Source organism: Podarcis liolepis, assembly GCF_965112155.1.
Source record: "Podarcis liolepis genome assembly, chromosome: 3".
Classification (NCBI taxonomy): Eukaryota; Metazoa; Chordata; class Lepidosauria; order Squamata; family Lacertidae; genus Podarcis; species Podarcis liolepis.
The window spans coordinates 11,301,162-11,325,391 of NC_139557.1; the positions used below are offsets into that span (position 1 = coordinate 11,301,162).

Consider the following 24,230-nt stretch of genomic DNA (forward strand, 5'->3'; position numbering starts at 1 on the left):
TAGATTGGAATAGGAAAACTGGTGGAAGGGAAGGACGGAAGTCAATGGCTCTATGGAGCATAAAGCAGGATATATGTAATAAGATGTGATGTTTTTGTTGGTTGGTGTTGGTGTTTTGAAACTTCACTAAAAATCATTTTTTTAAAAAGAGAGAGAATGGGACGCTGAATCAAATGGGCCTTTCAGTCTGATCTAGCAGGACTCTGGTGAAAGGTGGGTCTGCCACTGAATCTTGATGTTCTCCAAAGTGCTAAAAATAAAATCTAAGACTTTTCTTCATCATCTGAAATGATCCGCTGAGGTTTGAAACCAAATTCTTTCCAGGATTGCAAAGCAATGTTTGTCAGGCATCCAAAAAGCATGGCTGCTAAATAATGAATAGCACAAAAAGCGGCTAAGTGCTGACATGACAAAATGCCTCCCTTCTCGTAGTCTCCTTCTTTCTCCTTGAAACATCTAGATACCACCTCGTCATACACTCAAGGCAGCTCACCACAATAATTAAAACTGCAACACAGCTACAAAACTATATGGACACATTTAAGTAACTTAAGCATGCAAAAGCGTCCAACCTCAGCCATATCCATGCAGGTAAAATTGTTGGCGTCTCTTCGCACAAATCAGATTTAGAAAATGCATTACAGGCTCTTAATGAAATCAGGGTATTGCCTTTCCATCCACATCTAATTCATAAAGCTTTGTCATTGGGCTTAGGCTGTGATTTATTGCAGCGTATAGGGTTTTTTTTTTCTTCTGAAAACAGGAGTCGACATATCCTTTCCCTGACCCTCATATTTTTAAACCTACCAAATAATTAAGGTTTCTTTTGCATATCTGAAGAGGTGAAGAGGTTTCCAAGGTGTTGTTCATCCACGTGAAATCCATTACAAGTCTAATTTCTGTCCAATTCAGATTGACTCTCGATTTATTGTCACATTAAGCCTAGAGGTATGTGCAAACAGGGTTATAAAAGAAGCTGTAATCAATTGTATACTGTAGAAACATTACTATTCACTTACAATCATGTTCATGTTGCCCAGCAATTGTGTGCTATGTAAAAAGCAACTCAGCTAAATATGGTAGCACATAAATGGTCCATTTATGTTGTAAATCTAGTCTCTGCTTCTCCCTTTGGAATTGGAATTACAGAGGGATGAACCTTGTCAATTTCAGTTTCTCTCTGTCTGCCATTTTGCTGATAGAAAATTCAGTTCGTCAGCAGTTTGCATTTCCTTAAAAAAATGTCCTCGTGTAAATTCGTCAGCACATTTCTCTCAGTAGACACCATTTTGTGTGGCATTCAAACTAATATCGGCATATTGGCAAGCAATTCCCCCTATATGCATTTGATATTTTATTTTCACAGCTGCATTTTTATGTACACCTTCCCCCAACATACACATCTTCATACACAAATTATTTCACTGTGGGACAGCATCACAACATTTGGAGAAGTGTGAATTTCGACCGAGATTAAATGGACGCAATTCAAATCATCTTCGGACTGGACCAGGAGTGGAGGAGAGAGGAATTTGGCAAGACGAAGGACTGCTAATTACATCTGGCAGGAGTTTATATATGTGACTTTGTTTTTTAACTGCGGACTGAGGAAAATAATCCTCAGAATTTTAATGGCAGACATAAATGGTGGAGCAGGCATCTTGTCAGGAAGTTATTTATAGCCCAGCAACTCCTTGAACAACTGAAGGAATGTTTTCAAAGGAGTGGAATGTGAATGGACAAAGGACGGGGGCAATAAATTATCTCTACACTTCAGGTTTGGGAACAGAGTGCTGGAAGGACTACACGCGTGAAATGGATATCTATATGTTTGCGAAACAACAAAGGTGCTGATTGCAAGGGAACAAGAAAGGTCAGCTTTGAAAATGGATTAAAATTAACAGAAGGATGAGACGGTGATTAAAGAAGAAGAATGAAGTGGCAACATCAGGAAGCAATGAACATATGATTGTAGCAGGAGCAGGAAAACTATGTTTTTTTTAAAAAAAAGTTGTATTAAATCTTAATAATTTGGATCAATTTGTTATAATTTGGAAAACTAATGAAATGAATATATATAAATATAAAAGAATTTCAAAGGAGAACTGCATTTTGTTTCGGGAATCACAGGTGAAAATGGAAACTGAGGTAATTTTCTCCTCATCCCTATTTGCAATGGATGGTTTCCACACATTCAAATTCTGCATCTGCACATCACAAGCTGAGCAAACTCCACCAGTCTCTCTGTGTTACAGGCCTAGTCAGCTTCACCCGTCACTCTTGAGATTTTGAGAGGGTTGTAAGAATCTGGGGACTTCTGTTCTTCAGGCGTGAGAACACAGTGGTCACTGGAGTCCAAAGGAGGCCAATGATGACAGCTGCAAAAAAATTATAATAGTATTCAAAATGGATGGTTCAAAGGCGGTGCGGTGCCCAGACCAAGCACTCTTTGTCATCTTCCCTTCAATTCTTTTCACTCAGTCCCAGAGCAAATCTTGTCGTTTTCCCCACACACAAATGTACACACTCGCCGCAGGCAACCTCTCTTCCTCAGACATGGGCATGCAATTTTCACTTGAAGCCAAATGAGGGCAATAAAGAAAGCTGCAAAAGAGAGAAAAAGAAGAAAACATACAGCTGCTCTAAGGTAATGACCTGGTTAGTGTTGTGTGTCACCTCAGTCATTTCCCTCACGGTCCCAGACAGCAAATGATGTCATATTCTCCATACATCTCAACACCTGGCTCAATTTTGGGTGGCTGGGGGTAGGGAATGGTGAGAAGGAAAACTGGCAAAAGGCTTCATAAGACAGCTAGGTTTACTGTAGGCTAAAATAACTTGGCCAGAGAGGTGAGTATTCAGCAGAAAGAGAGAAATGGGGAAAGACTCCATTCGCGAAGGAGAGAGTGTTGGACAATGTCAGACAAACCAAGCCTGAGTCAATAAATGGCTACAAGATTTTGGCCATATATGCCCCACACATTTGAAGCACTATGAGTGCTTTTTTCTGGGGGTACGCAGGGGTACGCATACCCCTAAACATTTTGTGAATCTAAGTTTGGCCTCATTGAAGGGCAGTATTTCAATAAAGGTAAAGGTAAAGGGACCCCTGACCATTAGGTCCAGTTGTGACCGACTCTGGGGTTGCGGCGCTCATCTCGCTTTATTGGCCGAGGGAGCCGGTGTACAGCTTCCGGGTCATATGGCCAGCATGACAAAGTCGCTTCTGGTGAACCAGAGCAGCGCACGGAAACGGCGTTTACCTTCCCGCACTTTGACATGCTTTTGAACTGCTAGGTTGGCAGGAGCAGGGACCGAGCAACGGGAGCTCACCCCGCCACGGGGATTCGAACCGCCAACCTTCTGATCGGCAAGTCCTAGGCTCTGTGGTTTAACCCACAGCGCATGTGAGTAGGAAATTGAGAGTAGCCCTAAACTTTTTTTAAAAAGAAAAAAAGCACTGACTATGATAACAGTTTAAACAGTCATGGCCTCCCCCAGGAAATTATGAGAGCTGAGGTTTGTTAAGGGTCTTGAGAGTTATTAGGAAGAGCGAATTCCCCTCACAGTAGGACTACAGTTCCCATCATAGGAGGCAACTCCTAGGGGCCGAAGTGTCTTTGGCTACCACAATAAAATATTTGAGGGGGCCAGCCCTCCTCCAAAGTCAATGGGCATTGCTATTCAAATGGTGTCTGAGCACCATGTCATGTGGTGGGTTTATGCAGGGTGGGGCTTACCTGCCCCCACCCCAATATTTTATTCAAATTGGCACCCCTGGTTCCCAGAGTTCCCCATGAAGAGCAATTGATCGTTAAACCACTCTGAGAATTGTAACTCCCAATGGAGCACAAAAGACTATTTATGTATGCGACTATGGCTACACGATTGCTACTAGCCCAGAGATGGAAAGAGTATAAAGTCCTGACCAGAGAAGAACGGCAGATCAAGTTGATGGACTATGCTGAAATGGCACAAATGACTGGAAGACTCAGAAATCAGGAAGCCCAAAATTTTAATAAGGAATCAGGAAAATTTATCACCTTTCTTAAAAACCAGTCTAAGCAGCTAAAATTGTTAGTGGGGTTGGACTAACACTTGTAGTTTAATGGTGAATTTTGGACCTAATGGAGATGTAAAAGATTTGGATTATTATGAAAGATGCAAGTGGAAAGGACTAACAATAGGACCCACAAAGAGGAGGAGGGAAGTCCAGGAGATTCTTTGGAATCTTGTTTTTATGTTGGATATGTGATTGTAAAATTTTAATTTGAAAAAAACCCAAATAAATAAATTTGAGAGAGAGAGAGAGAGAGAGAGAGAGAGAGAGAGAGAGAGAGAGAGAGAATTGTAACTTCACGGGGAAATGGGAGTCTCCTAAGAACTCTCTGTATCCTCGGAAGTGACTTAGAAGCATAACCTTTTTCCAACTGAAACTTGATGGTTCTGGCACCTCTCAGGTGGGTGCCATTGCCATTCTAGGAGAACAAGGGAGGTGTTCATGGTGAGTTCCGGCACCTCTTTTTCTACAAAAATTAGGACTGCATGGAAGTGAGTACCATTTGATCTGGTGTTTTGGGAGTGAGGCATGCAAAGGATTGAGTTGCAACCATTTGGAGGAGCAAAATGTCTACTCAAATGAGCCCCTGTATATCCCACCACGTTTTGTAAGGCTGAACCTTAATTCTCCTCTTACCAGGTGTCAAAATACCATTCTTCTGCTTATACTCATTTCGTGTCTCTGCCTCCTCTTCCTGGAACGTGACAGCAGGATTCTTCAGCACTCCAGGCATTCCTGACAAATTTAAAATATTCTGTTATGATATAGTTTAAAAGTTTGCATAATCAATAACTCATTCCCTTCTGGGTACAGACTTCAAACTGTTCCTCTGCTGGTGGTGGGACTTTAAATGGTAATATGTAGGTACTTCATTTACTATAAAAGATGCTAAGTCAGCATTTGGGAACCTTGTGCTTATTTTACTGAGTTTCGGGGCAAGTCCAAGTCCTGGTGGAATCGCTCCCAGATTTCATGCTTAACTTTATAAATACAATTTTTATTAAATTTTCTGTTTTACAATTTAATGTACTCATTTTTACATCAGTGACTTTCCATGGTTCATTTTACATATCCCTGCATATTTTACATAAACTATACCATTCAGTTTTACATTATTACATCTATCAAAACTTTATTTACACTGTTCAATTTATCTGAATGCTGACAGTGTTTTCAGCTATACACAGTTATTTCCCATATATTCAAGAAACGTTTTCCAATCTTCTCTAAACGTATGTTCTTCTTGTTCTCTTATTCTATATGTTAAGTCTGCAAGCTGTGCATATTCTGTCAACTTAAGTTGCCGTTCTTCTTTGGTTGGGACCTCAGATTTCATGCTTAACTTTAAATATGATGGTTCTTAAGAAGGAACAGTGGCTGCATAGAATTGACTGTGTTTTTTTTCCTTTATTTATTGTGTTTGCTGTTTGAACGATTGTTCATTATCCTCCTGTTTAACTTAATCCATCTGGTTACTTCCTCAGAGGTCTGGCTTGCAGCTCATATTTACCCACTTTTACACTACAGTAAGTCTCATTGTGCTTATTGGTCCTTACTCCCAGGTGAGCATTCATGGGGTTGTAGGTATAAGTGTTAATTTATCAACCTGGTGTACGGCAAACAGTACAAAATGTTTTCGGTGGTTAAACAGTTTAAACACCTCTGCTATAGAAATTGTCTTGAGCCTTTCAAGTGGCAGTGGGAAAAATAAGCTCAGGAAGTAAGCTCCGAGATAAGTGCTATTGGTTCATGTAAGGTAAAGGTAAAGGGACCCCTGACCATTAGGTCCAGTTGTGACCGACTCTGGGGTTGCGGCGCTCATCTCGCTCTATAGGCCGAGGGAGCTGGTGTACAGCTTCCAGGTCATGTGGCTAGCATGACTAAGCCGCTTCTGGCGAACCAGAACAGCGCATGGAAACGCCGTTTACCTTCCCGCCGGAGCGGTACCTATTTATCTACTTGCACTTTGACATGCTTTTGAACTGCTAGGTTGGCAGGAGCAGGGACCGAGCAATGGGAGCTCACCCCGTTGCGGGGATTCGAACCGCCAACCTTCTGATTGGCAAGTCCTAGGCTCTGTGGTTTAACCCACAGCGCCACCTGCATCCCTCATGTACCTGGAACTAAAATCTTCCTCTGATGAGACATTTTATATCAGCCTTCACCAACCTGGTGCCCTCCAGATGTTTTGAACACAGCTCCCACTAGCCCCAGCCAAGCATAAAGGTAAAGGTGAAGGACCCTCGGACGGTTCAGTCTAGTCAAAGGTGACTAAGGGGCTAAGGCACTCATCTCCTTTTAGGCTGAGGGAGCCGGCGTTTGTCCACAGACAGCTTTCTGGCTAGCATGAGTAAACCACTTCTGGTGCAACCAAACACCATGACATAAACCAGAGCGCATGGAAACACCATTTACCTTCCCGCTGCAGCAGTACCTATTTATCTACTTGCACTAGCGTGCTTTCGAACTGCTAGGTTGGCAGAAGCTGGGGCAGAGCAATGGGAGCTCACCCGGTCATGGGGATTTAAACTGCTGACCTTCTGATTGGCAAACCCAAGAGGCTCAGTGGTTAGGACCACAGCACCACCTGCATCCGATAAACACCCGGTAAGCCCCATTCAGGGTTAACAAATGTTAGCTTAAAAATATTATAATATATTTTTTTAATAGTCTACTAGATCACAGAATCATAGAATTGTAGAGTCCTGCAGGAACAAGTTTCACTATATGTGTTCTGAGTCTCCCAACATTCACATTCATGGGATGTCCACACATTCTAGCAATGAAGGATAGGAACGCGCATCTTCCAACATGCACTGGGTCTAGTTCAGACCATTATGGTTCCCGAGTTCAGCATGAAGGCCCAAAGGAGGAGTCAATGTGTGCTGAAAATGCCAGATCCCCAAACAGACAGGAGCTGACTGTTGTGAAAGAAAGGCATTCCTGTTTACTGTCTGGGGCAGCGGAAACCTATCAGTTGCAGCGAATCCATGAACCTGGAGTGTTGATCCTAAGGATGGTCTGGCAGCACACAATGTGGGAACCTTGCTGAAGCTGAGCTGGTTTGGGTCTGGTTGGTACATGGATGGGAGACTGACCTGGGACCCCCTTGAGTTCTTTCTTAGAAGAAATACTGTACCTGCAACTCATTACCAAACTTAAAACCATGGAGAGACCTGGTCTTAACAGAGACATTGGATTCTTATCTCATTATACATGACTAAGCCATTTTTCACCTTCTCACCCCTTGCCTTTTCCTGTAAGACCTATTGCAGTCGTTAAGAGTCGTCAACAGGCTCATCTCAGCTTTCTGCCTATCTCCCATTTCCACCACCCTTCTGAGTAATACCCCTCCCCACCTTCTCGCTATATAGAAGGATCTGGCAACTTCTGTTTCAGTGTATCTGAAGAAGTGTGCATGCACACGAAAGCTCATACCTAGAACTAACTCAGTTGGTCTTTAAGGTGCTACTGGAAGAAATTTTTTTATTTTGTACCTGCATAACTTTAGAATAAAACAGTTTTCAGGGTCTCCCATGAACTTCTAAAGTGGTAGCTTCACACTAGCAAACCTTTTCTGAAATGAAGCGCTTAAAAACCACTTCACCTCCTATTCTGCAACATATGAATGCAGTGTCAAGATGGCTGCCTTCAATTATAAATAAATGCTTCTGTTTCAACAGGGCAGGGGATAGGAAAATGTGGTTCTCTAGATGTTGCTGAGCTATAATCATCTCTGCTCGCCAACCACGCTTGCTGGGCCTGAAAAGCGCTTGGAGACTGACAAGATAGGAGAGCCACATGTTCCCCATCTCTGCTATAGAAGTTTGGATTTCTAAAAAGTTGCTGGGAGGGCCTGTGCTTTTGAGGAGGCAACAATACTATAGTGCAGCAACTTCACATCTTCTTAGATTGAGCACTGCAATTAATAACCGGTTCTAGGGCAGAGGTTTATAATTAAAAGCCGGGTTGGAGCACCAGGCTGCAATTAAAAAATCCACACTATCTGAGTAGCGTTTGTAATTGTCTTAAGTGTACGGAGACAAAGCAGTCACATCTCGGTTGCTATGCCCCCCTCCCCCAGCTTCTGTTAGGTTGACGTGTTAGGTGTGACAAAAGCTGCATCCCAGATTTTAGATACAGAGAATAGCTCTCCCACACCTGTTGGAAGGGATGCTTTTGCAACTTGGTCTGTTTCACATCTAGCTTCCAGGCAGGACGGCAACCGATACTTTATTTCATAAAAGATTTCTAAACTGCTGCCCTCGCAAGCATAATGCCCTAAATAAGCAACAACATGCAATATAAAACCATCAAATTAAACCTGCATTATACTCCCCTTAAAAATGAGCAGCATAACTGTTATCACATGGGACAGCAATTTACAAAAGGCAGATTCAGCAGAAAAAAAGGCCTTAATGTTTCTTTTGCAAAAAGCAACAGCGATGGAGCCAGGCATGGGAGGAAATTCAGAGCCACCCCGGAAAAATTCCTGTCTCTTGGTATCTGTCAAGCTGCCAACTGGTATCAACAGATCAAAGAGCAGGGCATTAGAAGCGGATCTTAAAGTCCAGGCAGTCTCGTTGAGTCTCATTCAGAAGGATTGAGTGAGTAGTGGCTGGAGGAACGACTCCTGAATTAGGGACGTGGACCAGGGGTGGGGAAAACCATGGACCTCAAGGTATTCCTTGACTACAAGTCCCATCATTGGCCATGCTTGCTAGGGCTGATGGGAGTTGGAGGCATCAGGTTCCCCATCCCTGAAATAAACTATCATGAAGTAGGAATACTTGAGACTGAGAGGTGACTTTTTCCTGAGTGGGTGACTTCAGCGGAACTGAAGAGAGAGCACTCTAGGTATTTAGGCCTGGAAGAGTGAGCAAGAGGGATAATGGCATCTAGAAGAAGCAGAACAGTTCTAAGTTTTGGGAAGAACTCCAATCATAAGGAATGCATTCTCTTCCTCTTCTTTTCTGTTGCCACCATGTGTTCATTGGCCTCTGCAGCTGTGCCCACTCTGGACCACCTCCTAGAATAAGAGACAGAGAGGCAAGGGGTGTGAAAAGGACATCTCTTTACCCTGCTTCCTCACTCAGAGAAGGTAGATCAGGGGAAGCCAATGTAGCATCCTCCAGATTTTGTTGGACTACAACTCCCAGCATGGCCAATGGCCAGGGAAGATGGGAGTAGGAGTCCCATAGCATCTGATGGACACAAGGTTGGGTATTCATGGGGCATGTGAACAGGCAGCCACAGAAAAGAAGGGGAGAATCAGGGGCAGGAGACTCCAGGAATTGGCAGTGGGTACCTTCTACTAGGGCACCAGCCTCAACAGGTACCAAATGATGCTGACCCCCAAGTCCAGTTCTGGAAATGGCTATTTACAAATACAAGAGTACGCTTCCCTTCTGATACTACCAAATGCACATAGAAGAGGGGAAGTGAGCTGGGGACTCTAAGAGTGGATTCTTCTTCTTTGGCAATCACTCGTAGCCGAGTAAGATTGTCTTCCATAAACACGGTTTTAACAATGAGCCCGTAAGTGACTGTGGAGGGCAATTCTGGATCCACACGTCCTTCCACAGTGGGGTCATTGGTTTCCAGGCAGGAGTTGATCACGGTGTGGATTTGGATTTGCCAAGCGTGCCTTCCTCTTAGCATGTTTCTCCCTTGCGTCCTGAGTTTGAGTGTCTTCAAAACCTTTGGTCAAGGCTGTTCTCCACCTGGAGTGCTCGCAGGCCAGTGTTTCCCAGTTGTCAGTGTTTATGCTACATTTCTTAAGATTTGCATTGAGACAGTCTTTAAACCTCTTTTGTTGACCACCAGCATTACGCTTTCCATTTTTAAGTTTGGAATAGAGTAGTAGCTTTGGAAGATGATAATCAGGCATCTGCACAACATGACCAGTCCAACAAAGTTGATGTTGAAGAATCATTGCTTCAACACTGGTGATCTTTGCTTCTTCCAGTACATTGATATTAGTTTGTCTGTCTTCCCAAGTGATGTGTAAAATTTTTCGGAGACACCGTTGATGGAATCTTTCGAGGAGTTGGAGACAGGTTGCTTGTGGCACCATTGACTGTGGGGTAAATATTAAAGTGATGCCTTGATAGGGTTGCCCGAGTCAGCAGACGGCAGGATTCTTGTGCCTGTTGTCATTTGGTATTGCTGTGGCAAGAGAAGATGCATTGACCCAACTATGAAAATGGCAGGAATCATGTCCCATCTTGGATCAGTTCTGGAATCCCTACATGTTGTTGTTGTTTTTTAGCCATTTAGTTGTGTCTGACTCTCCGTGACCCCATGGACCAGAGCACGCCAGGCACTCCTGTCTTCCACTGCCTCCCGGAGTTTGGTCAAACTCATGCTGGTAGCTTCAAGAACACTGTCCAGCCATCTCATCCTCTGCCGTCCCCTTCTCCTTTTGCCCTCCATCTTTCCCAGCATCAGGGTCTTTTCCAGGGAATCTTCTCTTCTCATGAGGTGGCCAAAGTATTGGAGTCTCAGCTTCAGGATCTGTCCTTCTAGAGAGCACTCAGGGCTGATTTCCTTCAGAATGGATGGGTTTGATCTTCTTGCAGCCCATGGGACTCTCAAGAGTCTCCTCCAGCACCATAATTCAAAAGCATCAATTCTTTGGCGATCAGCCTTCTTTATGGTCCAGCTCTCACCTCCATACATCACTACTGGGAAAACCATATCTTTAATTATACGGGCCTTTGTTGGCAAGGTGATGTCTCTGCTTTTTAAGATGCTGTCTAGGTTTTCCATTGCTTTTCTCCCAAAAAGCAGGTGTGTTTTAATTTCATGGCTGCTGTCACCATCTGCAGAGATCATGGAGCCCAAGAAAGTAAAATCTCTCACTGCCTCCATTGCTTCCCCTTCTATTTTCCAGGAGGTGATGGGACCAGTGGCCATGATCTATGTAGGAATCCCTACACAGAAGATAGCAAAAGGTTGAAGACCAGTCCTGGCTTAGTATACCAGTATTCCTCCTTGATCCAGCTTCATTCTCTCACCAGGAGACTGCTGAACACCAGTTTCTAGAGGAAGTCTCACATAGCTCAGTGGCAGATTGTGCTTCTAACACAGAAAGTCTCCATGGCATCTTCAGTTTTGTAAAAGAAAGTAAGAAAAAAGAACAGACAGAGAGAGTCACTGCCATTCATTGGGCTAATGGACCAATGACATGGCTTGGTATAATATGCAAACACAAAGCAGAGGGTCTAATTGCACAAAACTGGCAGCTAAAGTCAATAAGCCCTGCAAACAATAAAAGAGGTAATCATGGTCCTGTAGTGTGATAATAGTACATGAATGCTGCGTAGAGACCCTACGTACCAGAGGACTGTAGTTTGTTAAAGGTGCTGGGAATTATAGATCTGTGAAAGGTAAACGGCAGTTTCCATGATTCTTTTATTTTGGGTAAGTCTTTAAGGCATCGTGTGGATGCAGGCATAAATGAAATAGACTATTTCACATGTGTGGTGAGTCTATTTCACTTACATCACTGGCTGCATCCACATGATGCACTAAAGACCTCCCCAAAATAAAAGAATCATGGAAACTGCAGTTTACCTTTCACAGATCTATAATAGACTTGGAAGGTAGCCAAAAAAATACTTAATAGACCGAAAATGCTAATTTCCTTGTGAAGCTGAGATTGTATAGAGGAGCTGTTAATGTATTGTGGAGTTGTCGACAAAATCTCCGGATTGTATCTCGTTTCATTGCTTCATCGAAACCAGCTCCCATATGGCAAGTGAAAATAACCCTCTGGCCCCTGAAGTGTTCATTTAAAATATATATAGAGATATATATCTTGATGTAAATCATCCAAAGTAATTTAACTGCAGAACTACACCAAATTAGATTTACTGCTCCCTGCAAGTGTCAGTGCAGGAACCAGTTCCTAAATGCATCAAAATTAGAAAGTGGCAGAGGGCCTATTGACTCTGTGGCTTTTTTTTTTTTTAATTTTATTACATTTTTTTCCAGATAAAGATATACAGTACAAGAAAACAAAGAAAACAAGAAAAGAAAAGAAAAAAAGACAAATTATTTCAAAGCTTGTTTCAATCTTCCATCGAACTTCCCCACATCTCCTGCACAGTGCAATCTTGATAATAAATTTATCAGCAAATTATAACCTTGTTTCATGTGTTTCTTTTGTACTTTCAATTGCATTTTAAGTTTAAATTACTTATTATCCATTTACTCTATAAACAAATATATTATCATTTTTAAACATTTAAACATTGGTTCTTTCATTAATATTATCTAATTTCATATATATTCCACTCTCATTGCTGGAGCTAACGTTCCAAATCATGCGAAATCTTATAATTCATATAGCTTGTAAAATTTTTGCAAATAATCCTTAAATTTTTTCCAGTCCTCCTCCATTGCTTCTTCTCCCAAATCTCGGATCCTGGCAGTCATCTCGGCCAACTCCATGTAGTCCATTAATTGCGTTTGCCACTCTTCCAGTGTGGGCAAATCTTGAGTCTTCCAATATTTGGCGATAAGAATTCTTGCTGCTGTAGTTGCATACATAAAAAACGTTCTGTCCTTCTTTGACACCTTTTGGCTGACAATGCCCAAGAGGAAGGCCTCCGGTTTCTTAGGAAAGGTGTACTTAAACACCTTTTTTAACTCATTGTAGATCATTTCCCAGAAGGCCTTCACTTTTGGACAGGTCCACCAGAGGTGAAAGAATGTCCCTTCAGCCTCCTTACACTTCCAACATTTATTATCAGACAAATGGTATATCTTAGCAAGCTTGACTGGGGTCATGTACCACCTGTATATCATTTTCATAATGTTTTCTTTCAGGGCATTGCATGCCGTAAATTTCATACCGGTGGTCCATAACCTTTCCCAGTCTTCAAACATAATGTTGTACCCAATGTCTTGAGCCCACTTTATCATGGCTGATTTAACTGTCTCATCCTGAGTGTTCCATTTAAGCAGCAAGTTATACATTCTCGATAATACCTTGGTCTTTGGTTCTAACAACTCTGTCTCAAGTTTCTATTTTTCCACCTGGAATCCTGTTTTTTTATCCAACTTAAAAACCTCATTAATTTGGGCATAATGAAACCAATCTTGCACCTTATCCTTTAATTTTTCATAGCTCTGCAACCTCCTATTATCTCCAATATTTTCTATTATTTCCCAATATTTCGGCCAACCAGCCTCCATATTGGGTTTTTTTCCAGGCCTTGGCCTCCATCGGTGATAACCACCTCGGGGTCTTGCTTTCAAGTAAGTCTTTGTATTTTGTCCAGACCATAAATATTGCTTTTCTGACAATATGGTTTTTAAACATTTTATGTGTTTTTACCTTGTTGTACCACAAATACGCATGCCATCCTACTCTGTGGCTTTTCTGACTTGGTATAAGGCATTATATGCTAGAAGGTAAGGTAAAAAGGTAAAGGACCCCTGGGCGGTTAAGTCCAGTCAAAGGCAACTATGGGGTTACGGCGCTCATCTCGCTTTCAGGCCGAGGGAGCCTGCACTTGTTCACAGACAGCTTTCCGGGTCATGTGGCCAGCATGACTAAACCGCTTCTGGCACAACGGAACACTTTGACAGAAACCAGAGCACACGGAAACGCCATTTACCTTCCCAGTGGTACCTATTTATCTACTTGCACTGGTGTGCGTTTGAACTGCTAGGTTGGCAGGAGCTGGGACAGAGCGACGGGCGCTCACCCCGTAATGGGGATTCGAACCACCGGCCTTTTGATCACCAAGCCCAAGAAGCTCATTGGTTAGGCCACAGCGCCACCCGCGCTATAAAGGTACCTATGTTAGTCAGTTACTGCAAACATTAAGAGATTTGTCACACCTTAAAGACTAACACGATGTTTGTGTGTGACAGTTTTATGTGTAACTACTTCCAAAGTCTTTCTTTCATCAAAACTTTTCAATGAGTTGCTGGCAGAAATTAGGATTTTATTACCTGACGTCGAATATATTGTCAGTCTTTTGCAAGCAAACTCTAGTCCCCTGACCCCGAATGTCAAAAAACCAAATGATCAGAGAGTATCAGTCAGAACACTTTCTCTCTACCCGCCCCGTAAATTAAGGCTTTGATTTGCTATGCAACTGGGTCAATGCATAGGAAATACATTTTCATGCCGCTGGTGAAAGCATCATGGTGAAAATTCTCAAGCAGAAAAGAGCAAAGGAGGGGGGAAAAGTGGGGGGAGGAGGTGGATTACAGAGAAGAGCTCATCTCTCAGGCATGCTAAAGAGGCATTCAAAAGTTGAATGTTGAAAAGACAACTGGACACAGAATTGGTGCGAAAAGACGATGTGTGCTATTGAACTTGGTCTGATTTGCATCAGGAAATCTGGCCTGAAATTATAGGTTGGGTGGTGAACCCTTGTTTCACCAGCTGTATCCTGACAATTACCGTATTTTTCGCTCTATAGGACGCACTTTTCCCCTTCCAAAAATTAAGGGGAAATGTGTATGTGTCCTATGGAGCGAATGCAGGCTCCTTGGCTTCAGCGATAACAACACGAAGCCTCCGAAGCGCAGAGGGAGCGCTCCCTCCACGCTCTGGAGGCTTCATGTTGTTTTCACTGAAGCCTGGAGAGTGAGAGGGGTCTGTGTGCACCGACCCCTCTCGCTCTCCAGGCTTCATGGATAGCTGCCTGAAGCCTCCGGAGTGCAGCAGGAACTCGCGTTGCACTCCGAAGGCTTTGGGTTCCTTTTGCTGAAGCCAGGAGAGCAAGACTCTCCTGGCTTCAGCAGAGAGGGAGAGCTGCGCAGCGCCCCTTCAGCAAAGTGGGAGGAGAAATGGAAGGGGCTCCATTTCTCCTGCCGCTTTGCTGAAGGGGCGCTGAGTAGAGCGGGAGAGAAATTTTTTTTCTTGTTCTCTCCCTCTAAAACAAGGTGCGTCCTATGGTCCGGTGCGTCCTATAGCGCGAAAAATATGGTATTTCCAAATACTACAGGTGGACAACCTGTGGCCCTCGGAGTACTTTCAACAGCTCTCTGCAAGTGTTCCATTCAGACCTTTAGCAAGAGAAATCTAACCCTCTCCCAACAGCGGCAGGGAACAGGGTGCAAGGTAGCAGCAGGGATTCTTCTCGAGGTCACAGCAAACTGTAGACATTTCTGTTGCAAACAGCACCGGCCACATTCCTGTGGGCGAGATTTTGACACACTCCAGGGAAACTTGCAAAACTTGTTTGAACAGAGGTCACGGCCAACAAGGACAAAGAAAGTGTATCGCATTACAATACTGCCTGCAACTCTCTGCAAAAGCTACAATCTGTCCACAGTCTCCAACCCTCTGTAGAGGAAAACGAACATCTTGGAAGATACGACAACTCTTCTAAAACATTTTTTTCCCCTTCAGACAAGTTCTCCTGGTCAGAAATACCCAGTATGGGGTGGACTGTAGCTCACGGGCGGATCATCTTATTGGCACACATAAGGTTCTAGGTTCAATTCCTGGCTTCTCCCATAAAAAAGGTAGATAGTCCATTTGGGTGAAGGGGGCACTGTCCTTAGCCAGCTTCCACCTGCCTATTTGTAGACAACCAGCTCTATGGTGGCCCAGCCTGTCAGCTTCCTCCTCCTTAGTCTCAGTGTTAGCCCTTGTTGAATTCAGCAGGAGGCAAGCAGAGCCAACAAATTCTAATTCTGTCCCCATTAGCTCTAGCGCCACCTACTGTCGGGCTCCCAGAATGGGCACCAGACACCACAGAGGTGCCTGAGACTCTCTTGCTGCCTGAGATGTGGAGAGCTGCCGCTTTTCAGTTATACCAACCTTCTGCAAGCTGGTGCCCTTCAGATGCTTTGGATGCAGCATGGGCAATGGTCAGGGATGGTGGGAGTTATAATTTAAAACATCTGCAAGGCACCAGGCTGGAGGAGGGTTGGGGCAGACAATGTTGGGCTAGATGAACAAATACCATGTTTACTCGGGTCCAATGCGCCATCAAATCTAATGTGCACCTCAATTTTCAGAACCTTGAAACCCCAAAGTATTTGCCAGCAAATGTAAATGTGCCAATGAATCTAACACATACCTTAATTTTTGCATTGTAATTTGGCCAAAAAGGTGAGCATTGGATTCAAGTAAATACAGTATGAAGCAGCCCCCTTTGGTCCTACGATTGGCCGATACAAATTGCTTGATCGCTGCAATTCATAAAATTGCATTTCCAGGTTTCCCCTCCCTCCCCTGTAACCAGTAATCTTGCTTCCCTGCTCTGAAAAAGAGCTTTTGGAAAGATTAAAAACAAGCTTCTCGCAAGTTTTGATTCTGCAGTCCAGAAGCACGATACAAGGTGAAAATCGGCTGGAATAAAAATTCTCAATTTTCTGAAAACCTGGACCGATCCCTTGCCATCACCACCACTAAAATCACTGCTCTGTTCATACCCAAACAATGCTAAATTGGGTGAGGATCTGTATGGTGAAACACCACGTTTTGAAATGCAAAAATTAATCCTATTATAAATATCTAGTTTAATCTTCTCAGCTCCTCTGGAAATTGTTTGGGTATTTATGCTTTTCCTCATCTTACATAAGTAAGAAAAACTATTTTCGTGTGATGCGCTGATCTATGAAGTGAGCACGCTGTGTGCCGTTTGTGATTCTGATCTCATTTCCTCAAACTCACTGAACATTTGTGTCAAAGTCAGCAAATGGTCCATGATCCTGTCTTACATTTCCTGATCCTCAGCAGGTCTTGACCCAGTTCCTACTGTAATCCATCAGAGAACACTCCTGGAAACCATTCTGTTCTAATCTGTTTTTTTAAAAAATATTAGAACTCATTCAGAAAATCCAAGTCTTCTAATTCCCCACAAAGCGTGTTCTCCCTAACAGAGAGCACGTGTTGCGGTTGGGGGAACAAGCCACCCTGCAGTGACTAAGCAAATTTGGTAGGGAACCCAAGCCTTTAAGTAGTTAAATTTGGGTTGCTGGGGAGTTTTGATTGTTGCCAATTTGGAAGAGGGGTCAGAGTCTTTAAATACAGGGGCCAGACGTTGGACGTCCTCTTGGCCGTTTTGCACCGGATCACCCGCCCTCCCTCCCTTTTATAGGGTGGTTTTTTCTTGATCACTTGACCTTGCTATGCCTGTCATGGGGTCGTCTGCCTTGGAGCGGGGGCCTGGTAGGAATTTTGCCATTTGGCTGATTGGCTGGTGCCATTTGGTTTTTGCCTACTGCGTAGCAAATCGTCACAACTTGTAAGGTTGGCGGTTAGGCATTGGTTAAATTGGTTCTTGGAGGGGTAAGTGCCTATCCCTCCAAATGATGCGGAAAGGGAATTCCGTTAAAGGAATCCAGGGGCTTGCCATTCTTTTCGTCCTTGTCCCTGGCGTCGGACTTGGGCCGTGCAAGCCCCACCGGAACATGAGGGTGAGAGGTGAGGGTCTGATTCCCAGCTTCATTCTCTCACCCAATACTTGTTTCCCACGCTGGCTTCCGCTGGTGTCCGGAAGGGCCAGCTCTGTCCTTGAGGGCGACAGATAGTCATAACCAATGCCTAAGCAACCACTCACATTTTTTGTATTTTGAATAAAGTTGTGGCCAAAATTATGCCAAAAACCTTAAACAAAAAATTGATGTGTGAAGTGTGAATTTTTTGGCGGTGGCATTGTGGGACTCAACACGCAACCAGGAGCCAAGGCGAGATTGGGATGACAATGGGACCAGGATTCAGGAACGTTGACATGAACAGGAGAACAAGAAGTCATGTGGCAAATACATGGTCTAAATAGATTTCTGTTCTCTTCTCTGGCTGACAAATAGGGACTCAAAGCAGTTGAAGATTAAAGGTGGATACATACAACCAGTTTTTTAAAGGGTCTAAAAACTCAGCATTGTGTTTGCAATGATGATCTAAATTGGTCTGATGAATCCCAGAGCTGCCATGGGTTTCTCAACTGCTCAAATGTTTGTGCCAATGTTATCAGATGGCACCTACATTGTCCTGTCTAGATCACAGCATTTCACAAGCACATAAAAGCCGCTGTCTTAAGGTTTCCCCAGCTCACACACATTGGGCATCATGTGCTGATCATGACACCAGGAAGGAAGCCTGCAAATGAACCCAAATCACCGAACTGTAAATTAACCTGGCAAACGGCATTGGAGCAAGTTGCTCCCGTGTTATTTTGTTTGTCTATCATATCTAATAATAATAATAATAATAATATTAATAATAATATTAATAGTAATAATAATTTATTATTTATACCCCGCCAATCTGGCTGGGTTTCCCCAGCCACTCTGGGCGGCTTCCAACAAAACACTAAAATACAACAACCTATTAAACATTAAAAGCGTCCCTAAACAGGGCTGCCTTCAGATGTCTTCTAAAAGTTTGGTAGTTATTTTTCTCTTTGACATCTGGTGGGAGGGCATTCCAAAGGGCGGGTGCCACTACTGAGAAGGCCCTCTGCCTGGTTCCCTGTAACTTGGCTTCTCGCAGTGAGGGAACCGCCAGAAGGCCCTCGGTGCTGGACCTCAGTGTCTGGGTAGAACAATGGGGGTTGAGACGCTCTTTCAGGTATACTGGACCAAGGCCGTTTAGGGCTTTAAAGGTCAGCACCAACAATATCGTATCGTATTGTATCGTATCGTATCGTATCCCACCCTTCAGGGTGCAAATTCCTTCAAAGAGGCTTACAAGTAACTTTAAAATGCATTCATAAAATAATGCTAGGCAGTATCCCAATCTAACATGTCATCAAGATCCTTCCCATATGGCAGCTGGTGGCAGGTGGCCCTGTGAGCAGGTGGAAGGATAATCCAGCTGGAAGATAGGAGCACCTAATGTCATCCTCCTGTACCAACCTCTTTGTCAAGCCTTCAGGGGATTCTATCTCTCTCCCGGGGGTTGCCAAGAAGCAGAAAAACCAGAAGAGTTCTTAGCAAGTACAGCTGTACCTTGGTTGTCAAACACCTTGGTACTCATACATTTTGGCTCCCAAGCGGTCGAAACCCGGAAGTGAGTATTCCGGTTTTTAAACTTTATTTTGGGAAGCCAAATGTCCAGTGGGGCTTCTGTAGCTTCCAACTGGCTGCAGGAGCTTCCTGCAGCCAATCAGAAGCCGCACTTTGGTTTCTGAGTGTTTTGGAATTTGAATGTACTGGAAGAGATTCTGTTTGACTTCCAAGGTACAATTGTAGTTTCTTCAATATTCACAGAAAGAGACGAAGGAATGCAGTCTCTTAGATAATGGCATTGCTCCAAGTGAAGTCCCACCCCCTCAGTCCCTACTATTCTACGTCACCCGTAGAATACGTGCTGGCTGATCTGTGCTTTTTGCCTCTGAGCTTTCTGTTCTACTGCTCTCAAGGCACGCCTGGTTCTGGAAGGGGGGGGTCAGGAATGCTTTCAAGAGACACTGAGTCTGTTACCTGTCTCTCCCCCCCCCGTGCTTCTTGTTCCTGCTGCTCCCTCAATATTTCCCAGCTTCTCCTCTCTGCAGCCTCTGAACTATGACCTTCTGCAAACCGCTGTTCTAAATCTATACTGTCCTCCTCTTTTGGGGAATGTGCAGGAAGAGGGGGGCGGCCCCAACCATTCCTCCTCAGTCCAGCCCCTGATACTCTTTCCCCTGAGATCCTTCCCACAGGGCAGTTAATGACAGGTAGCCCTGCCAGTCCAACTGGGGCAGCTTCTGGGGTCTTCTTTGCATGCAATCCCCCCATCTTTAGTTATTTATTTGTTCAATTTGAAAACCATGCTTCACTACTTAATGTCCTCGGGTGGCACACAATAATGCAATTAAAGAGCAATACATTCATTATTTTTTTAATAAAAATTTCCGAAGCCTCAATCATTACTTTAAAGTAATAGTTAGACATCATGACATCACTCCTGCGGAAGGCAAACATTGATACATCTAGACTCAAACACATCAGTCTCTCTCTCTCTCTCTCTCTCTCTCTCTCTCTCTCGGGCTTGAGTGATGCCTTCTTTGGTTTATGTTTCTCCTGGAATACTTCTCTCAGGGCAGGTGGTGCTAAATGGCCCTATGATGAGGTCAGGACAGTCCAAAATGGAGCACCGTTTTCTACAGGGCAGTTAATGGAAGATGGCCTGGAGGGAGGAGGGGACAGTCCACCTGGAGCAGGCTTGAGGTCTTCTTTGCCTGTCTCCTCCTCTTTCTTTGGACTCCTTCCCATACAGAGTTGGTGGTACAGTCTAATATAAACTTGCAGGCTGAGGGTGGGCTACATCTCCTAGCCTGAAAACTAGTTCAGCTCTGCTTATAGAGAGGTTTCAGGATCTGGTTCCTGGTAGATTGAGAAGGCAAGGCTCAACGGCATCAGTTTGTGGTGCTTTGGCACAGGAGATTCTGTGGTAAGACAGAGAAGACATTCAGACCAACTTGTAGAAACGTATCTTTGAATTTCACTCCATGAATATCCCACCTTTCTCCCATCACGGAACTCTGGTGATTCTGTTAGGGAGCTCAAAGGGTTTCATTACGGAACTCAAGGGATTCCACTATGGAACTAGATTTGGGTTCTCAAGTGGCCTCCCCTACAATCGAGGGACTGACCAAACCCAGACCGGCTTAGCTTCGGCCAAGTGGTGACACCATGTACTTTCATGCAGAGCTCGGGATCACAATACTTCAAAGACTGCCTCTTTCCATATGAACCTACCTAGACCCTGAGATTATCATGTGAGGCCCTTCTTCATGTGCCTCCTCAAGAGGTCCAGAGGGTGGCAACACCTCCTCTGCAGTGGCTCCCCATCTGTGGAATGCTCTCCCCAGGGAAGTTCTCCTGGTGTCTTCATTGTACACTTTTAGGCACCAGGCAAAAACATTCCTTTTTAACCAAGCCATTGGTTAATCTGAGGCACATCCCATGCCCTTTTAAAATATAGGGGTTTTTTTGGGGGGGGGACTATTGGGTTGTTGGGGACGCAAGTGGCACTGTGGGTTAAACCACAGAGCCTAGGACTTGCCGATCAGAAGGTCGGCGGTTCGAATCCCCCACGACAGGGTGAGCTCCCGTTGCTCGGTCCCTGCTCCTGCCAACCTAGCAGTTCGAAAGCACATCAAAGTGCAAGTAGATAAATAGGTACCGCTCTGGCGGGAAGGTAAACAGCATTTCCATGCGCTGCTCTGGTTCGCCAGAAGTGGCTTAGTCATGCTGGCCACATGACCCAGAAGCTGTACACTGGTTCCCTCGGCCAATAAAGCGAGATGAGCGCCACAACCCCAGAGTCGGCCATGACTGGACCTAATGGTCAGGGGTCCCTTTACCTTTACCTTTATTGGGCTGTTGTTTTTATTTTTATTATGCATTTGGTGGTTTTATATATTGATATTATTCTGTGAACCGCCCTGAGACCCCCCAGTATAGGGAGGTATATAAATTCTAATAATAATAATATTATTATTAATAATAATAATAATAATAATAATAATAATAATAATAATAATGCAAGGTGCCTTGGGTTACATCTTTTCACATGTAATATAATATGGCATGGGATACAGCTTTCATGCACAATAGCATTCTCTATCTCAATCTGCACACCAACGAGGACATAATGATACATTATGTATGGAGCAGAAAGAAGAACCAAAAAAAAGGGCTTCTGCTGTGAGTGGCACATGGGGAGGGGCGGCTGTGGCTTTGCCTCTTTCTGTGCGGAATCGCTATCAAGAGATTTCGGAAGCATAATTTTTGTGCTCGGGGCAGCTGGTAATCGCTTGTTCTGGCTCCCCACCAAAAAAAAGAAAAAAGAAAAAAGAAAGAAGACCCAAGGCAGAGAGAAGAATAAGAGAGGATTCTGGAGAGCTAGGCCCAATCAAGCTGTTGTCTTCAACCAGAAGCAGTCCTATAAAATCAATGGGATTGAGTAGGCCCTGAGATTATAAACAACCCAAGCTACTTTAGGAAATACCTTCCCGAGAAAGCGGACTCTCAGTGAGGGTCTGCATCACTGCTTGGTTCTTTTCCTTACCCGCTGTGAGTCGTGTCACCCTGGTGTTTGAGGGGCTTTCCTTCTTCAGCATAGATGCCCTTTCTCCCTCTGAGGAGTGGTGCACCTCCAGCAACCCAGAACTTGCTCGGTCTAATATCTTCACAAGCATCCCTCCGATGGTGCTCCGAGAAACCAGGCTCAGGATTGCTCTCCATTTCAGGCTGATTTTCCTCTTTGCTTTCCTCTTTGATCTCTTCAGCAGCCCAAAGGAGAAGTGGAAGATCACCAAGCTGGAGAGGCTCGCAAGGAAAAGGCAGCCAAGCACATAAAGGACAAAGGAAAGGGCGGAAGCCAGTGTTAAATCTGCAGCCATGAGGAACAGCTGGTGGGAGCCGATCGCCATCGTCCCGAAAGGACTTTCCTCTTTTATATACACCTCTGCTGCTTTGCTCAGAAGTTTGCAGAGAAACCTTCTGGGAGGTGCACTGTATGCAATTAGGTCATTATAAAGCTAGCTGGTCTCCCAAAACATGCAAAAGCAAGTCACAGCCCTGCTGGGAGGGTGAATCATCCTTCTAGCTATAGCTGCAAAACAGCATTTCAAAACCACACTTGCTGCAGAGAGTGCCAGAAGGGTTTGCCGTTTCTGACATTGCTACACTGCGATCTGTATTTATGACTTGCTTGGCTGAAGTCCAGAAATTGTTTCCACAAGGGAAACAATGATCTGTCTTTATTACTGTGAAAGTTTTACTTTCTTTTTTTTCTTTCCTTCTCTCTCTCTCCTTGTTCTTTCTTTCTTTCTTCTTTACAAATGCCTTTCTCAAAAACATGTCACTTTCTGATTTGGAAAAATGCACTTCATTAAAAAGGACACTGCTCTGATACTTTACAAGAAGGCAATATATACCGTTATAAATAAATCTAAATAAATAAATAGACCTGAACTGTGTATTTTGACACACATATGTGTGTGTGTGTGTGTGTGTATTCTGCTAAAAAATATGGTGCCTCTCAATTTGGAAAGGGATCTTTCGGAAGCTCTTTCCAGTCAGCTAATTCAGGGAGTCTAGAGTGACGTTTCCCTTTTTCTCTTGTAAGTTGTGAGTTGAATGTTTTGGCTCCCGAACCTTTGATTACCTCCTGGGGGGGGGGGGGGAGCACAGCCTGTAACTCTCCAATGGTTTGACTTTACCCCCAAATGTACACTCTCAAGACAGATAGATTCCAATATATGCAATCATAACCAAGAAAAACAAAGTGGTTCTTTTTATGTTCTTACTGATTGACACTTACTGTCAATGCTTTTTTCTGGGGGGACACAGGGATATGCTTACCCCTAATCATTTTGTGAATCTAAGTTTGGCCTCATTGAGGGGAATATTTCAATGTGAGTAGGAAAACGAGAATATCCCTAAACATTTTTTTAAGGGGGGAAAAACTGCTTATTGTTAATCTGCTTATTGCAAATGTTTTTAAAGCCAAATTTCTTTTTTTGAATACTCAAAAGATTGTATCTCTTGCTGAAACATTTAAATACAACAACAGCACCATCTATTGGCCACTGCTGTCTATTATGAAAATGAGTAAAATGACATACTATATATGTAACTATACAGACCAACAAAGGTCCGTATAGTTAAAGCCATGGTTTTCCCAGTAGTGATATATGGAAGTGAGAGCTGGACCATAAGGAAGGCTGATCGCCGAAGAATTGATGCTTTTGAATTATGGTGCTGGAGGAGACTCTTGAGAGTCCCATGGACTGCAAGAAGATCAAACCTATCCATTCTGAAGGAAATTAGCCCTGAGTGCTCACTGGAAGGACAGATGGTGAAGCTGAGGCTCCAATACTTTGGCCACCTCATGAGAAGAGAAGACTCCCTGGAAAAGACCCTGATGTTGGCAAAGATTGGGGGCACAAGGCGAAGGGGACGACAGAGGACGAGATGGCTGGACAGTGTTCTCGAAGCTACAAACATGAGTCTGACCAAACTGCGGGAGGCAGTGGAAGACAGGAGTGCCTTGTGTGCTCTGGTCCATGGGGTCACGAAGAGTCGGACACGACTAAACGACTAAACAAATATGTAATTCAATATGCTTTTTTTTTTAATAATTTTTTTATTGCTTTTTTCCAAGGTAAGATACATCTTCAATAACACAACAAAAGCAGTTTTACAGAAAGAAGAAAAGATTATAAAAGAAAATTCACCTTTCCAAATTAATGTTCAT

At 43.7% G+C, this 24,230-nt stretch overlaps 1 protein-coding gene across 2 annotated transcripts; it reads right to left on the bottom strand.

Annotated features, from left to right (window-relative positions):
- Positions 1-1,341: 1,341 nt before the first annotated feature.
- Positions 1,342-22,594, bottom strand: LOC310703544 (uncharacterized protein). 2 transcript variants are annotated; one of them, XM_083495931.1, is made up of 3 exons: positions 22,038-22,580; positions 4,697-4,795; positions 1,342-2,378 (listed from the first exon to the last, which is right to left on the bottom strand). In XM_083495931.1, exons 1-3 carry the CDS (start codon positions 22,399-22,401, stop codon positions 2,275-2,277), a joined length of 567 nt encoding a protein of 188 aa, XP_083352057.1. In that variant the 5' UTR covers positions 22,402-22,580; the 3' UTR covers positions 1,342-2,274. The 2 variants fall into 2 exon arrangements, with proteins under 2 accessions (XP_083352057.1, XP_083352056.1); XM_083495930.1 differs by lacking the exon at positions 1,342-2,378 and adding an exon at positions 2,426-2,604 and having other exon boundaries at positions 22,038-22,594.
- Positions 22,595-24,230: the final 1,636 nt, after the last annotated feature.